This window comes from Lissotriton vulgaris, chromosome 1_1 (genome assembly GCF_964263255.1).
Source record: "Lissotriton vulgaris chromosome 1_1, aLisVul1.2, whole genome shotgun sequence".
In the NCBI taxonomy this organism is placed as follows: Eukaryota; Metazoa; Chordata; class Amphibia; order Caudata; family Salamandridae; genus Lissotriton; species Lissotriton vulgaris.
The window spans coordinates 1,260,098,046-1,260,116,271 of NC_141685.1; the positions used below are offsets into that span (position 1 = coordinate 1,260,098,046).

The window sequence follows — 18,226 nt, forward strand, 5'->3', positions numbered from 1 at the left end:
AATTAGGAATCCTAATTTTACTACTACTAAATACGTTTTGTGAATACCGAAAGTCGTAAAGTTAGGATTTTGTCTAATTTTAGTACCGTATTTTCCGGCGTATAAGACGACCTTTTAACCCCTTAAAATTTTCTGGAAAGTCGGGGGTCGTCTTATACGCCGGGTACAAAATTTTATGGTATTTTTTCATGCGCTTTTTCATAGCGAGGACTTCACTCGAAGGTGTCAGACCGCTTCACAATACGAAATAACAAGAAACAACACACCTTATGTTAAAAAATACAGCCACCGACCCTGGCAACGTCCAAAAATACAGCCACCGACCCTGGCAACGTCCACACCCAGGCCCCGCGCCATGAATTGTGCAAGTATCGAAAGCGAGCGTGTTTTTGTCATAGCGAGGACTTCACTCGAAGGTGTCAGACCGCTTCACAATAGGAAATAACAAGAAACAACACACCTTATGTCAAAAAATACAGCCACCGACCCTGGCAACGTCCACACCCAGGCCCCGCGCCATGAATTGTGCAAGTATCGAAAGCGAGCGTGTTTTTGTCATAGCGAGGACTTCACTCGAAGGTGTCAGACCGCTTCACAATAGGAAATAACAAGAAACAACACACCTTATGTCAAAAAATACAGCCACCGACCCTGGCAACGTCCACACCCAGGCCCCGCGCCATGAAGTATCGAAAGCGAGCGTTTTTTTCATAGCAAGGACTTCACTCGAAGGTGTCAAACCGCTTCACAAGCGAGCAAATGGCGCCATGAGTCTTACCTCGACTGCCGCTGCCGCTGTACACGCGCCTCCAACCGCTTGCACATCCCCAGGCAGACGAGGCAGCAGGACGAGGCAGCAGGACGTCCGAAACACGGTACATGGTAATGGGCAGCCAACGCCGAAGATGGCAGCGCCCAGTGTGTTGATACGTTTGGCACGTTTGGCACGTTTTGGCACGCTCACCTCTCCCCTTGGCATGGGCGTGGCATAGAAAGGGGACTGTACAATGTTCCCGAATGTTCCCGAAGGCAGTAGAGCACTTGCCGTGATTGGCTGGTTGTTGCTAAGAGGAAAAACAGTCTCGTGACCAGATAGCGTATTTGCCGTACCGTACGTGTGGTGTTGAAGACAGTCTCTGCACCTGTCCATTCTGTACAGCACCAGTACCGTACATCGAGTGCAAATGGCTGACAGTCAAGAACCCGGCAAGGCTCCAGCAGCACATTCCGTGCAAATTGGAGACAGCGAAGAACCCGGCAAGGCTCCAGCAGCGCATCCAGAGCAAATGGCTGGCAGTCTAGAACTCAGCAAGGCTCCAGCAGTGGCAAGGAGAAGAAAATATGAAGCCAGCTACAAACTCAAAGTTGTGGCTTTTGCCACGGAACATAATAACTGTGCTGCTGCTAGGCAATATGGAGTGACAGAGAAGATGGTTCGGGCCTGGAGAGCAAATGAGCAAGCATTGCGGAGTATGCCAAGGGGCAAGTGTGCACTAAGAAGAGGCACCCCACATTGGCCAGAACTGGAAAAGCATGTAGCAGACATGGTGGCCGAGCATCGGCAAAGCGGGTATGTCGTGACCCGAAATAAAATCCGCTTGGTTGCACTTCAGTGGGCCAAATCTAATCCCGATCTCAGCCACAGATTTAAGGCCACTGTGTCCTGGTGTACCAGATTCTTGGGAAGGCATAATCTGGTATTGCGGCAAAAGACAAAAATTGCCCAGAAATTACCAGCGGATCTTGATGCCAAAATGCATAGCTTCCATCGCTACGTCATTAGGCTGCGCAATGAACATGTGTATGCGCTAAGTAGCATCGGAAACATGGATGAAACTCCGATGAATTTTGATATGATCGCCAACAAAACTGTCCATCAAAAAGGCGAAAAGACAATCTTAATAAAAACAACAGGACATGAGAAGTCCAGTTTCACTGTGGTACTTGCATGCACAGCTGATGGTGGCAAACTGAGGCCAATGGTTATTTTTAAAAGGAAAACAATGCCGAAACTCAAGTTTCCTGCTGGTTGTTTTGTGCATGTTAATGAGAAAGGATGGATGGATGAAGAAGGGGTAAAGCTATGGCTTGATAACGTATGGAGCAGGCGACCAGGTGGACTTCTACAAAGGCGTAGTCTACTGGTGTGGGATATGTTCAGGGCTCATTTAACTCCCAGCACCAAGCAAAGGCTGGCAAGACTGAAAACGGATGCTGCTGTTATACCTGGAGGACTGACATCGTTGGTGCAGCCACTGGATGTGTGCCTAAACAAGCCATTTAAAGATCGCATCCGAGAACAGTGGAATGAGTGGATGGTTAGCGGTGAAAAAACATTCACAAAAGGAGGAAACATGCGTGCGCCACAGTTGGATGTTTTGTGCAACTTTGTCATAAAGGCCTGGAACGACATCGATGCAGAAACAGTCATAAAGTCTTTCAAGAAGTGTGGCATATCGAACTCATTAGATGGTATGGAGGACGACTATCTGTGGGAAGGTGAAGAGGATGCCGAAGAAGAGACCACATCATCTGATACGGAATTGGTACAAGATCCATACGATGACTGCCTTACAGATGTACCACAAGATCTCATAGACTTACTTATGAGATCAGATGACGAAGAGGAGGATTTTGAAGGTTTTTAAAGGGAACGTTATAAATCGCTTGGATTTATGGGAAGTTATAGAACGTTTAATGCACTTGCACTGTTTCATGCACTACGTTATTTATGTTTGCCGTTATTCAGAAGTGACAGTTTTTGATATGGTTTTAAATAAAATGTTTCCGAGTAAAGCAAGATTGTTTCTACAACCAATTTCTTTGCGTTCAGTCTTTCAGTTTGTAAAATAAACGCTTATAGGTACCCACTGCCCACTGATAAAGCCTTACTGCTCACCCACAGGGAGGAGGACTAGACTAATACGGTAAGTTCAAAATACCGGTACATACTCGGAATGGCTATGCTGCGCTGGAAGTGGGGGGTCGTCTTATACGGCGAGTATAGCACTAAACCTAAAATTTTTCTGCCAAAGTCGGGGGTCGTCTTATACGCCGGGTCGTCTTATACGCCGGAAAATACGGTAGTAGTAAAGTTAGGAATCCTAACTTTACTACTACTAAATGCATTCTGTGAATACCAAAAGTAGTAAGTTTAGGAATTTTTCTCAGATTAGTTCTGTGAATCGGCCCCTGGGTTTATAAATTATGTATTTCTTCCCTTCCATAATCTGTATCTATTTGCGCTGGTCAGAGTGTATCAGGCTTGTTGGCGATATTCAAAGTTTTCTAACAGAGTGTGCCATGGCAACCCACCACTCTAAAGAGCAATAGTCCTCACTGTAATATTTGCTGTGCCAATAATGGAAAATTACAACTACTTGATGTCTTCATGGAGGTACATATTACTGACATGTAGTGCTCAAAGTTGGGGTAGGACCACACAATGTGCAGCATGTCTCAAACCTCTTGTCCATATCTTCAACCGTTCTAACCTAGAACATATTGACTATTTGTATCTTGTGTGGTGTCTAGTTCCATTTGTGCAGTATGTTAAATTAACTTTATTTAAGACTAACCTCTCTGAGACCCCATAAGCGGTCTCTAAGACCCTTATGTGGTCTCACAGAGGCAGTGGGTTAAAATGTCAACCCTGGTTCATCAAAGAAATACTGCAAGCGTATCCCACCACTTATCTTACATCCTTCTGCCATCAGAGATTAAAAAAAGTAGGTCTGTGAGAATGTCATATAACCTAAAGATCACTCCAAAGAATTGCCCCCTGCTTCTGAAGTCTGTACATATAGGGGACATTGATGCCTGGGCTTTCTAAACATAGACAGAATGTAATGAGATAATAGATAATACCGTCACAAATGCGAGAAGTGCAACCCACATTTGGGTGTAGGATGGTACTATTGAGTCTCAAATCTCAAAAGGACAGAATATCATTACAACAATATAGAAGGAAAAAATATCAAGAGGGTAGTTTCTATACATTTTCTATATCTAACTCCACATATACGTACTCTGAGGATATTTATATGTTCAAGGTACATAGATGTGAAGATAAGATTAGTAAACACTTACCTCCCTCTGGGACTTTACCTTTTGGTATTTTGTGCCACAATATTGTTGTAACAATGTTCTGTTCGGTTGAAATTCGTAACTTGATATTTCTTACTACAATCCAAAGTTGAAGTTTAACTTTCAAAACATTTTCAACGCCTATCCTCAAGTACTTAACATGGGGTCTTAATACCATTAGCGTATCAGGATGAAATGATTACCTGTCTATGTCGAGCAGCTATTCCTTAAAATAGGAACTGTACTAAAATCTTGTCATATATATTATTGGAAGGTTGGATTAAATCTAGCTTCTGTTTTAAAACAATTCGGAAAAAGAAACAACAAGCCCATTCCAATTAATTTTGATTGTCTCTTTCCAGCTTAAAGTATATGGTGAAGCAGTTGGAGAATGGCGAAGTCAATATCGTGGAGCTGAAGAAGAACCTGGAATACACAGCTTCGTTGCTGGAAGCAGTTTATATTGATGAAACAAGGTAAAGCAGTCCCCTAGAAGCTTTATGTTTTGGGGTACCTTAAAAATTGAATGCATTGCTTTGGGCGACCAATTAATGTCTAGTTCTTTTTGCCTCGGTTCGATTTGTCCACAATGTCCTTGGGTACCTCAGTGTGTACTATGAAGGCCTATACCAATCTTTAATGTTCCCCAAATACTGAGAAGCATATCTTCAAATCCCAAGAGGGATTCCCACATTCCCTAAGGACATTTTCCAGATATCTCTCCCTATATTCTCATTACTGTTCCACATACATTCCGAGAACATTTGTCACTTTCTCTGAGTACAATCCACAAATACTGAAATGACATCAGTGGCGGCTAGTAGGGAATAGTGGTGGAGGTACAGGGGGGACACAACGACCGGGGGATTGAAAATTTAGTTTTTTTTAAACCGCACTTACCTTTCCTCTGTCGGCTGCATTGCTCCTCTGCTCTCCATGACTCCAGTCTGTTAGAAGCTGCAGAAGATCCCGGGCACACAGACTCCCCTGATCCAATCATAATGCTGCAATTCAGCATTGTGATTGGTCTGAGTGCTGTGGATCGGCGCTAAGATGAGGACAGGGAGCCTGTACATATTCCCTACCAGGCTGTCCATTACAGCCTGGCAGGGAATATGCAAAGTGCGCATGACTGCCTGGCCAGCCAACACGGCCAGCTAACCAGTCACGCACACTTACGGGCCAATTATGATGTTGGACGGACCTGAGTCCGTCCGCCACCATAGAGTAGGAGGGACCGTCCGCAGGGGCAGCGGCGGTCCCTCCGTGCAAATTAGGATGTGACCGCCACCCTGGCGGTCACATCCAGTATTTGTAACATTGCGGCGGGTGCTGCTTGAAGCAGCACCCGCCGCAATGTTAAAAATTAATGTTGTGCATTTGCAGGCACAAAGCGTCAGGCACCGCGTGGTGCCTGCCACTTAGTGCACGCAAATGCAGGGGGGTACCATAGGTACCCCCCATGTGCACCACCCCTTCACCCCTGGGGGCCCGCAACGGGCCCCCAAACAAAACTCCGTATGCCTTTGCACGGCGGAAATGCCGCCGTGTAAAGGCATGTTACTCCAGACATCATAATATGGCTGGCGGTGTCGGATAGACACCGCCAGCCATGTTAGTGCTTTTCCGCTGCGGACGGGAGGCGACCGCGGCAGAAAAGCTGCGGACTGAATAACGATCCCCCAGCCATCCTAATCTGGCGGGGGGTCTTTTTCAGTCCGCAGCGGTTTTCCCGCATCCTCCGGGCCGGCGGTGGCTTCCGCCGGCCCGGAGGATGCGGGAAAACCGGCATCATAATCTGCCCCTTAGTGTGCATAGTCCACTCCTCCTCCCACCCTGAGCCACCAGCACCTCCCTGCCCTAACCCAGCCCACAAAAATAAAAAATAAAACGATAATAACATTATTATTGTTTTATTTGACCCCTTTTCACTTTTCCAAAAGCAGGCGGGCGGATGCTCCTCCGCCCTGCGGAGGAGCTGCCACTGAATGAGGCCCTGTATGTTCCCAGACTTGAGCCTAACACATTTTCAGACTCTTTCAAAGGCCTTCACCAAACAACAGAATTAGCTTTTAGGTATATCACTCAAATATCCAGCTGACTTTTCTATAATTCCATGGACAGTTCACAATATCTACATAAGATTACCTACATTATCAGAGTTCCTTTGACCAGTGGCCAGATACCTTTCCTTACATTGCCAGACGTCATTCCCCCACACTTTCAGAAGACGTTACTCAAACATACAGAGAACCTGTCCCCAATTCCCTTGAAAGAAAGCATTGACTATGTGCTCTTTTCCTCTGACGTTTTGCTGTTATGGCCCAAATTAAATGCAACGTGGTTTGTGCTACCAGTGTTTCAAACAGAGAGATGCCCAGCACAGTGAAAAATCACCATCGACATGTAGAAACATGTTAATAGAGAAAGGGTAATCCTGCACATACAGCACACCAAAGTGCTCTCAATCCTCACATTCTCATTTTCAACGATGAGACTCATTTTATTTCCACTGAATTTTTTTAACAGTTTTCCCACATCCTTCGTGGATGAAAATGCCTCCTGAGGTGACCATTTTAACTCCATGCGCGCTAGCGGAATTCCGCTCCTGCGCTGAGTTTTCGTAAATCGCACTTTACGTGACGAGCTGGGCTCGTCATCAGCGTGCGAGGAGGCTACGCCATGATGAGCCCAGCTTGTCATCAGCGTCGAAGGGGTTAATAAAAAAAGTACTTCTGTGTTCTAAAATCTCCATGTCATTGAAAATGGCTGACCTTAGTCCTAAACGTTATCTCTGTCTTTGAGATATGTGTAGCACCACCCATGTGGGTCCGGTGTGTTATAAGTTTTGCTAAGAAATATAACCTTTCCAGTCATCTTAGAAATCATTGAACTACAAGCCTTGGAGTATTTCTAAGGCAGGTCTTGGCGCAATTTTGAGTTGCCTTTTTTTGGGCAATCAATCTCTCCCCCTTCTTAATAGGAGAAACATCTGCAACAGAACATTTCACCCAGAGTGTGGTGTTATCAATGACCCAAATAGAAGCTATCCTAATGCACCTTTGATATTATCTGATCATCCATAGACCAGCAGATCAGAAATATATCGCTGTAGACAAAATAGAGGGTTAGATTCTGTTATTTTGGAAAGTCATACTTCAATGTCAGAAGGAGTTGAAATTAGGCCAGGGTGAAATTTAAATCACCCTGCAGAATTAGCGTAATTTCAGAAACTTTACATTGCTCAAAATTCCTGAAATTATGCTATGTCATGTAATTATGCCACGTTTACAGCAAATTTATAGCGTAGCAACAACAAAAATGATCAGTACACAAGACGCTGTTCGCAGCACTTGTGTTTATGGTGCTATGTTTAGCACAAATGATTGAGTTAAGGTTGAAATATAGTGCTATGTGCCAAATTTGAATAATTATGTACAATTTAATGTAATTTTCTCAAAATTTCGCATGATTACACAAAAGAAAATTACTCAACTTTGCGAACCACTATTTGAAAAGTCATAAGATAAATCATCCTCTCCAGAGAGGGATATTTTGTGTCTAATGGAAACTAGTAAGCCGTGCAAAAAAATGCACACTTTATCCCGTTACATCCTTAGCCATTTTCTACAAGTGTTCTTTGACCACTAAGCACCATGTTTTGGTGATTGATACATACAGGTTCAAAAATATGTTGAGAGGTATCCAGGGGTTTGAGTCGGGTGTTCCATTTACTCAATTCTTATTTCTATAAAAGTGGGGTTTGGAAACTTGGTCTTTGTTCTTGAGGCAACGGTAAAGCAGGAAGAAGTAAACACAATAGACTTCCTCTGGGCACTGACTTCCTGCAACATTTTGCACATGAGAGTTGGGTGCTGTGATTGAATAATGTGTGTTCTGATGGTTAAAGATGAAGCTTTGACCCTGGGCCACTTTCTTATATTTTTTCCTCCTTATTCTTTTCCCAGGCAAATTCTTGACACTGAAGATGACCTTCCAGAGATACGATCGGACGCTGTACCTTCCGAGGTTCGTGACTGGCTGGCTTCCACATTCACCCAGCAGACGAGGTCGACAGGTCGCCGATCTGAGGAGAAGCCGAAATTCCGGAGCATTGTCCACGCAGTGCAGGCTGGAATATTTGTGGAAAGGTAAGAATCTAGAGTGGGAAAAAGAGATTTTGTTTACTACAAGGGGCTTGCAGCCCCCTCCCATTGCTTACCATGAGGTAGCTTCATTATCACTCTTATTTGCTGCCTCCTAGCTGATCTGCATGTGCCAGTGGCAGTTTCCGTTCCTCCTCCTTTGTGTAGAGCATGGACCAAGTACTGATTGCTTCATTTTCATTTGTGTCCTTTGGTTCCTCAGGCTGTGATTGAGTTACTATTATTCTTTCTTCTTTCCCTGTTATTCATCATTATATGTATTGCTTATTCTGTGATGCTTCTTCGATCCCACGTCCCACCCTCCTATTTTCTGTGTTGCCCCTCCGAACCACCAATTAAAAAATGCACAACGCAGCCAGCACTGGCCATGTCATGCCTCATTTTTACCCTCCCATTGTCCGTGTTGCTTGTTCCCTCTCTCCCATTGTTTGTGTTGCCTGCTGCCTCCCACCCTCCCTTCTTTTGTCGATGTTGCCCACTCACCAAAAACTGCTATGAAGCAGCCAGTGCTGGCCACATCATGGCCCTTATTTTCTAACTTTTAACCATACTGCACAACATCTGTGTTACTATACCACATGGCTAAAAGTCATTGGCAAAGCCAATAGCTCCAGCATAAGTGGAAGCTATTGGCTTTCAATGGTTGTTAAGCTATGGTCGATAGGGTTTGCCATCTTAGATGTGAGCTCTTTGAATCCACATAGGGTTTGCTTTCTTAGATGTGAGCACAGTGAATCCGCATAGGGTTTGCTTTCTTAGATGTGAGCACAGTGAATCCACATAGGGTTTGTTTTCTTAGATGTGAGCACAATGAATCCGCATAGGATTTGCTTTCTTAAATGTGTGCTCAGTCAATCCACATGTAAGAACCTCTTTTCTTTGCCACTCGACTTTCAGTATAGCGGATCCATGGTACTCGCCCTCTCTTTTTAATTACTGTATGCCTAATTCCACACTCCCAGAGGGTAGTCAGAATAAAAAGTAAAGCTCAGAGGCAGATTAAAGGATTCATACAAATTGCAACCGTTTGTGCACCTAAATAAATAGTCTTTGGAAAAAAAATCATCATTAAAGTGATGATTCTGCGTCAGTATTCACTCTGAACAGCTCAAAGTGCGGATTCAAAAACTTCTACAATGTAAAATTCCTAACTTAAAAAAAGCAACACAGAAAATTAGCATTCCTCAAAGCAAGACTTGGAAAAATAGTTTTTTCTTATCTGCACGTCAATCAATATGGTGAATAAGACTGCACAAACATAACACATATCAGGAATTTTCTGTTCTGAAGAAATGGAACAGAGTCCAGACAGCTAAAGCATTATTTGTTGCATCATTAATCATAAACACAAAGGTACACCCATTGGAAGACAAAGTTCAATTTAAAACTTACATTAACAACATATGTGTGAGAACCTTACTGATAAATTCAGAACAGCCGAAGGCAGGAGGCGAATTCGCACATTTCCTTTGTACATCGGCCCTTTCACAAAAATGATATATCAGCCCATCACTACGTAGAACCCTAAGAAAGACACGAGCAAAGAGAGAAAGAAAAAAATTAAGAAATTATTTGATAAATACATTTTAAATAAATATAGATACAAATGTATGGAGTTAATTTAGCAATCGGTTTTAAAAACAGACAGAAGACATATTTCTTATTTACCAACCTTAACCTAATGTTTTTGACATCCTCAACTTCAGTGTGAGAGAAAAAGAGAAACGCCAGAAGATCCCGCCCTATTCTGGCTTCTTCACGAGGTAAAAGTTGAACTAGTGCCGCTAAATGTTGAGCCCTGCATAGCTGGGATTTGCCTTTTCTGTCATGAGGCACTTGCCATTAATATGTTTTCCGTTGCGGTTTTATCAGGCTCGTATTTCCCGTTCAAAGGCTTAAGATACATTTGTATTACCACTTCCCTTTTGAGATATTAGTTACGGATGAGCCGTTCACTTCCAGTTTGATGAAAGCCACAAAACCGCAAATGCTGTTCAGTTTAATGCAATCATATTATAACAGGAACCCTGGAACATAGACGCCTACTTTTATTACTCTAGAAGAGATTAACATTTTTAGAATTTTTGATGCTGAACTTTTGAATGTGTTACACCTTTACCTTCAATGTAAAAGTGTGTTAGGTTTACATGTATGTTTCAGAATAAGTGGCCATGGTAAAAGAAAAATGAACACTCCTAAAATTCCGGTGACTAAGAAAAAAGGAGAATGTTAACTGAAAAGACAGTGCAGAAATAAGGAAAGAAAAACTGTGATAAACTATCAGATAATATATAGTTAATCCTGACCGCACAAGAGACCTCAATACATCTAAGTAAGTAAGTTTCTTCCTACCAACCCACCCATCCATATGACGAACATTCACCCCCCTTGAACACCCTTAACGACTGGAACCCAATCTCTACTGAGGACACCATCCGCCTGATGAACTCCATCCACTCAGGATCCCCCACAGACCCATGTCCTCACCACATCTTCAACAAAGCAGACTCCATCATAGCACCGCACCTCCGAGACGTCATCAACTGCTCCTTCAACTCCGCCACCTTCCCGGAAAGCTGGAAACACGCTGAACTCAGCGCCCTTCTGAAAAAACCCACAGCGGACCCCTCCGAACTCAAAAATTACCGCCCCATCTCGCTCCTTCCATTCCCGGCCAAAGTCATCGAGAAAGCTGTCAACAACCAGCTCACCGCTTTCCTCGAAGCCAACAAATCCCTCGACTCCTCACAGTCTGGCTTCCGAGCAAAACACAGCACTGAGACCGCCCTCATTGCAGCAACAGACGACATCCGAACTCTACTGGACAATGGAGACACAGTCGCCCTCATCCTCCTCGACCTCTCTGCAGCCTTCGACACAGTCTGCCACAGCACCCTTTTACAACGCCTCAGAAACATCGGAATACAAGGAAAAGCACTTGAATGGATCACCTCGTTCCTCACCGGAAGAACCCAGAGAGTCCGCCTTCCACCATTCAAGTCCGAGGCCACTGAAGTCATCTGTGGCGTTCCACAAGGATCCTCACTCAGTCCCACCCTCTTCAACGTATACATGAGCCCCCTCGCGGCCATCGCCCGCCAACACAACCTCAACATCATCTCCTACGCGGATGACACTCAACTGATCCTTTCACTCACCAATGACCCTAGCACCGCCAAAACTAACCTACACGAAGGAATGAAAGAAGTTGCCGAATGGATGGAACACAGCCGTCTGAAACTAAACTCAGATAAAACAGAAGTCCTCATCTTAGGTACATCCCCCTCTGCATGGGACGACTCTTGGTGGCCGGAAGCCCTTGGAAAAGCACCCATCCCGACAGACCACGCACGGAACCTAGGCGTTATCCTGGATTCTTCACTTTCAATGAACAGACAAGTCAGCGTCGTCTCCTCATCCTGCTTCAACATCCTTCGCATGCTCAAAAAAACATTTCGCTGGATCCCCACCGAAACCAGGAAAACAGTCACCCACGCTCTGGTCACGAGCCGACTGGACTACGGAAACACCCTCTACGCAGGTACTACCGCTAAACTCCAGAAAAAACTCCAACGAATCCAAAACGCCTCAGCCAGGATCATATTAGACATCCCGCGTAACGAACACATCTCTGATCGCTTGAAAAACCTCCACTGGCTACCCGTCAATAAGAGGATCACTTTCCGTCTCCTAACCCACGCACACAAAGCACTCTACGAAATCGGACCAGAATGCCTCAACTCACGACTATCCTTCTACACCCCCTCCCGCCAACTACGATCTTCCAGTCAAGCCCTCGCCACTGTACCTCGCATCAACAAGACCACCATGGGAGGTAGATCCTTCTCATACCTGGCAGCTAAAACATGGAACTCACTTTCCACTTACCTTCGCCTTACCCAGAACCACCTAGCATTCAGAAAGCAACTTAAAACGTGGATATTTGACAAGTAATCCTCCTCCCCTCCCTAAGCGCCTTGAGACCCTCTGGGTATGTAGTGCGCTATATAAATTTTATGACTTGACTTGACTTGTTGGGAAAAGAAGGGTTACAGCATTCTAATAGCTCACACTTCTATCTGGTCCAGTTTGGTGCCTCTCTGCCCAGCTTGTACCAGGGAAGCAACACTCTAGCAGTTGATGTTCAGCTAACAATTCACACCAGGTAGTCAAACAAGTCCCCTTCCATTAAGTTAAAAAAATTGTTTTCGAGTTTTGGTCAACGGTTAATGTATAGGTCAGCTCTAGAGTTCCTGTCTTCCAAATGTCAACAAAAAATACAATCCCACATTGAATGGTAATAACAGCATGTTTAGCTCCACCAAATGGATATTTAAAGTCTAGATTTGTGCACATCTGTGCATCTACAGCAGTAATACATACCATAGAATGTTCTGTAATGTAAAATCCAAATATTAGAACCAGAGTTTTATGAATCATCGTGAAGGATTCACTGCACACCAATCCTAACAATATCCTTAGGAACACTAAACCACAGGTTCCTTTGGAAATCTGACACATTCATGTAATTGTTGTAAAATTGTTGATGTATATAAAAGTAGGCTGATCTTTCTGTGAAATCCACAAATTGGAATAACTTGGGTGTAGTTTTTCCTTTGACTAGGCTTCTGACTCTGACCTCTGACTTTAAGTTGTTGTACAATGGATCTTCTGGCATGTGTGTTATAAGATGCTTGCTGCTCTAGAGGCCTTAGTTCTGTAAGGATAACTGGATCTATTATTGTAGTTGTGATCCAGAACCTGTGAAGAACTGGTGAAGTCGCTGCCAGTGACGACGACAACATGAGCTGGTTCTACCATGTAGCAAATCCCCCCTACAATGTTTCACTCTCATTAACAATTTTCATTTATGAAATTACTTTGACTCATATTTCAGTTTTGTTCTGAAAGCAAATATAAGAAAATATTGATTTTGCTTTGTCCTCTTAAAAGAATTATGGAATCCCACCTAAATCAAAATGAGTAGCATTAGTTAAAAAAAAATACACTACATTTGTTACATAAAAGTACATTTATGAAGCAAGTCTCTGGGTAGCATTCAATGTAAGATCATTAGGTGTATATGTTCAAATACTTTCTAAATGATATTTGCACGATGATTGTATAAGTTATTAGCATGTATTTAGAAATAAGATGTATTCACTTTATATATACTATCAATCTATTTCTTGATAATTTTCCATATCCGTGAAAAACGCTGTGATATTAGGAACTCCTGTTACACAAAATGACACTTTCTTTTTTTTCTCAGAATGTTCCGAAGGACATACACTGCAGTTGGACCAAACTACTCTCCAGCAGTTGTTAATGGCTTAAAGGTACATTTTTATATTACAAAAGTAACTGCTTTATTTACAGACTCTTGGAGATGAGAAAGTACAAATTAGTCTGTCACAGCAAAATGTTGTTTCTGCTTTCCTTTACCTGAAAATCTTATTGTTTCTGCTTGCTTTTACCTGAAAATCTTATTGATCTGCTTGCCTTTACCTGAAAAGCTGTAGACAGATGTTTTTGTGATCCAAATATACGTAGACTTTCACAACCATAAAGAATACTAGCTAAGGTGGGAATCTCTTAGCTGCATGGAGTTTGCCTTTTCCAACTATGATAACCCCTTTCTTCCTAGTAAATGTTCATAAAAGTATTGTCATTAAAACTTAATATAAATAATCGCTGGACAGAAATGTATCTTGCATTCTTTATTGTCCTACACATTCAAGATCTCCCCAGGTTCTCACCACAATTCCAACGACCTCTCCAGCACCTCAGAGAGAGCTCTTGCAGTTGTAGGAAAAGCAAAGTGCTTTGCTTTTACAACTTACTAAGGCATAACATTGAAAGTCTTTTACCTTTCTTCAGCTCAGTTTTTTTTATTATACTTGAATTTGAATAAAAGACAATTGCTGCTCTTTACTTTAGTGTTCCACTCACGCTGAAATATACAAGTTCATTAAAATTTTAAATCAGACTTTTGTGCTGGGTCCTTCGAAACTGAGCAGCGCCCATAAATAGAGGATGTTAAACTTTGAAACTAAAAACTCAATTTTTCTCTATTTATCAGTGGAAGGTATGCGGTCTTACTGGTCTGTGCCATTTTTTTGCATGTGTCATTATAAATGGTGTTTGCGGTTGTAGTAAATATTATTTTCCAGTAATCCCCGATAAATCACTGGGACTAGGAGACATAGTCCAGAGACGGCTTTGCTAATAAAAGAATAGATTTAAGGAGAAGCTTTTGGACACAAGGATATGTGCTGTTCTCTGAGGACGTAGTTGAGTCATCCACTCCCCTGTGAGTGTTTTATGTGAAATGATGAATTTTGACAATGAGACTTTGATATATGACACTTTAAAAAAAAACTTTTTTATTGACATTTTTGCATGAACTTACCGAACAAGGACATTAGTGCAGTGATATCATACATCATAATAGCATTAGGGCAATGCAACTCATGATACAATATTCAGCGATACAGCAATATCTTGCGGCTGTTGCAGCTCAGAATATTACTTGGAAAGTATCATTACGCCAGTGAAAATGACATTGGAGAGACATTGTGTTTCAAAAATAGATGGTGCCATAAAGGTTTCATTAACGTGATCATGAAATAATAAAACCTTAATTGTTTTAAGAGTTATAGCCCAATAATACATTCTAAAGTTCGGAAATCCCAACCCAGCACGTCCCTGCGGTAGGGTACACCACTTTAAAGATCTTCTTGAGCGACGATACCCCCATAAAAATCTGGACAGCATCCTATCTATTTTATTAAAAAAGGACATAGAGAAAAATAGGGGAATGGTGCGAAAAAAATAAAGAAATTTTGGAAAAATCAACATCTTAATGACATTGGTCCGTCCAAATAAAGATAAATGTAAATTATTTATCCTTTCTAGAGTTCTGTTAGTGGATATGAGTAGAGGATCCAGATTTAGTCCAACAATGTCATCTATTTTAGATGATATAGTTACACCAAGGTATGTAGCAGTAGCATTTAGTGGAATATCAGTGGGTGTACCAGTTTTGGAATGTACAATTTGGGTTTTTGAGATATTTAATTTGTATCCAGAGAATTTACCGAATTCACTAGCAACTTCTATTATTTTAGGTAAGGCGGAAGAAGAATCAGAGGTTACAATGGCCACATCGTCTGCGTATGCTAAGACTTTGTGATCTACCTCATGGATTCGGACAGGTGGGATGCCAGGTTCTATAATTAGTCTATTCAGATAGGGTTCTAGATAAAGTGCAAATAAAAGTGGAGAGCAGGGGCACCCTAGTCTGGTCCCCCTGGTAATTGAAAATGGTCTGGAGATATCCGTGCCTAGTCTTATTACACCCTTTGCATTAGAATAAAGTGACTGTACAGCTTTAATAAATTGTGATGGAAAACCCTTCCATTTTAGTACAGACCAAAGGAACCCCCAGTCTACTCTGTCAAACGCTTTTTCAGCATCGAGTAGGATCACTCCGACTGGGGATTCCTTTGCTTGAGTCCAATCCAACAGTGCAATAACGCGTTTAACGTGATCTGTAGTGTCCCTGTGTTTAATAAACCCGTGTTGAGTGTGAGAAACCAAACCTGGCATAACATCGTTTAGTCTATTTGCAAGAATTTTAGAATAAATCTTACTATCTGCTGTAATAAGGGAAATGGGACGATACGAGCCTAATTCCTTTGGATCCTTGTTCTTTTTGACAAAAACAACTATAGTAGCTGTGGACCAAGAATCAGGAGATTTGTCTTGGAATGCTACATTAAAAATTTTAAGCAGCTCTGGTTTCAGCAAATGTCTAAATGTCCGATAAAATTCAAGGGGAATCTGATCGGGCCCCATAGCTTTACCAGCTGCAAGACTCGTAATAGCCTTTTCAATCTCTTCCCAGCTTATTGACCTAGCAAATAAATCTATATCATCTGTACACAAAGAAAGTTGGTTAATGTTTTGTAAATAATCTGTGGGATTAAGAGTCTTGTCAATTTCATTGTTATAATCGTTATACAGCATCTTGTAGAAACCATGAAATGACTCTAATATTCCTTCCCTACTTTCGTGAGGGACCCCATTTGTATCTTTAACACATTGTATTTCGTTAAAAGAAGATTTTTGTCGTAAACGCTGTGCTAGAATTTTTCCCGTACGTTCACTAAATTCGTAACGTTCCGTTTTGTATTGTTTAAATTTTGCAGCTACTTCTTCAGCAATATGTGTACGAAGACCTGAGCGTTCAATGGTTAATCGTGTTTGTACATCCTCTATATTAACATTGTTTTTACATGCGGTAGATAATTCCAGCTCGACCTGCCTTATCTTGTTTAGCCTATCCCTAAGATCTGTTTGTTTTTTTTTCCTCTTATAATTTGCAAAGCTGATTGTCTCGCCCCGTACAATGGATTTGAAAGAGTCCCAAACTACTTGTGGGGAGGCAGTATCGTTATTTATTAGAAAGTAATCTTTAATAATGTTAACCATAAATTGAAGGTAATCTTCATCTAGTAATAAATTTCTTTGAAATGACCAGGATCTAGTGGAGTTTTGACAATCAGTAGAAAATTGCATCTCAGCAATTATAGGATTATGATCTGAGATGACTTGTGGTAATATCTCAATACGAATTTTCTCCAAAAAAACTGAGGATACAAAAAAATAGTCTAAACGGACAAATTTTTGATGAGGAATAGAAAAAAAAGTATATCCGGGGTCATTATAATGAAATTTATTCCAGACATCAGTTAACCCATTACTTAGTACCAGGTCTCTAAGTGCTTTATAAGTTTTTATCTTTCGACCCGTATATCTCTTGCCTGATTTGATGTTCCAGTCGGCTGACATATGTATGTTTAGGTCTCCACAGACTATTATCGGTTGTGTCCAGATGGATAACTCTGTATTCATAGTATTAAACAATTCGGCATCGTCCAGATTGGGACCGTAAATACAACATAAGGTAAATTTGCAGCTTCCAATTTTTAACTCAGCGAGTCCCCATCTGCCCCATTTATCAGAGAGTGTTTTTAAGCATTTCCCTACTCCCTTTCGCATACAGATTGCAACACCTCTCTTAATACCCATTTGTTTAGATGTAATCAGAACTTCTAATCCCAAATTATTCAGAAGAAAACGTTTATCCCATGAAATGTGAGTTTCCTGAATACATAGCAGATCGATATTCAGAATTTGGAGCATTGTTCGGAACATAGCGATCTTCTTTAAGTCATTAAGACCATTGATATTAATAGTACATATTTTCACCTTTTTATACATATCAAAAATAATAGAAAAAAATTATCGACCATCATCACAAGCATTTGCTCTTCAGTATTATCATTTGAATGCCTTATATTCATCCCTGTGTTGAACACCTCTGCCTTACACCCCCACCACCAACCCCTGCCCTTGCCCACCCCCACCCATATTCCCAGAACCCCTCCCCCCACCCTCCCCACTATAGGAGGCACAGGAACTTTCAGTTCCTGAAGCGTATGGATGCCGTGTCCCTAACCAATGGCGTCCTTACTAAAAGGAGAAAGAAAAAAAAAAAAAAAAGAAGAAAAGAGAGAGAAGGAGAAAGTTCAGAAAAGAAAAAGGAGAGAATAGAATAGAGAAGCATAATGGTCCTGCATTTAAATAATTATTAAACAGTATAATTACTACACTCAAGTTCTAAATTTATCATACTATACATCGAGGTTCTTCTTGTTTATTCAAAGAGACTCCAAGTACTCCTTAGCTTTAATTATAGAGATGAAGTATTTTGTTTGGCCCTTGAATATAGTACAATATTCAGCGATACAGCAATATCTTGCGGCTGTTGCAGCTCAGAATATTACTTGGAAAGTATCATTACGCCAGTGAAAATGACATTGGAGAGACATTGTGGTATCTACTGTGTCTATCATCTGAACATGATGCCTCACGTATTTGAACTGTGGGAGTGGGTTACAACAAAA

At 41.8% G+C, this 18,226-nt stretch overlaps 1 protein-coding gene across 2 annotated transcripts in view; it reads left to right on the top strand.

Moving 5' to 3' along the window:
• The window catches only part of PDE1B (phosphodiesterase 1B), a 1,669,085-nt gene that overhangs the window by 829,137 nt on the left and 821,722 nt on the right, over positions 1-18,226 (top strand). For both annotated transcript variants that reach the window (XM_086964603.1, XM_086964607.1), the window contains 3 exons: positions 4,449-4,562; positions 8,055-8,237; positions 13,525-13,591. In XM_086964603.1, the coding sequence (XP_086820729.1) occupies positions 4,449-4,562; positions 8,055-8,237; positions 13,525-13,591 (364 nt within the window). The remainder of the gene's footprint in view (positions 1-4,448; positions 4,563-8,054; positions 8,238-13,524; positions 13,592-18,226) is intronic.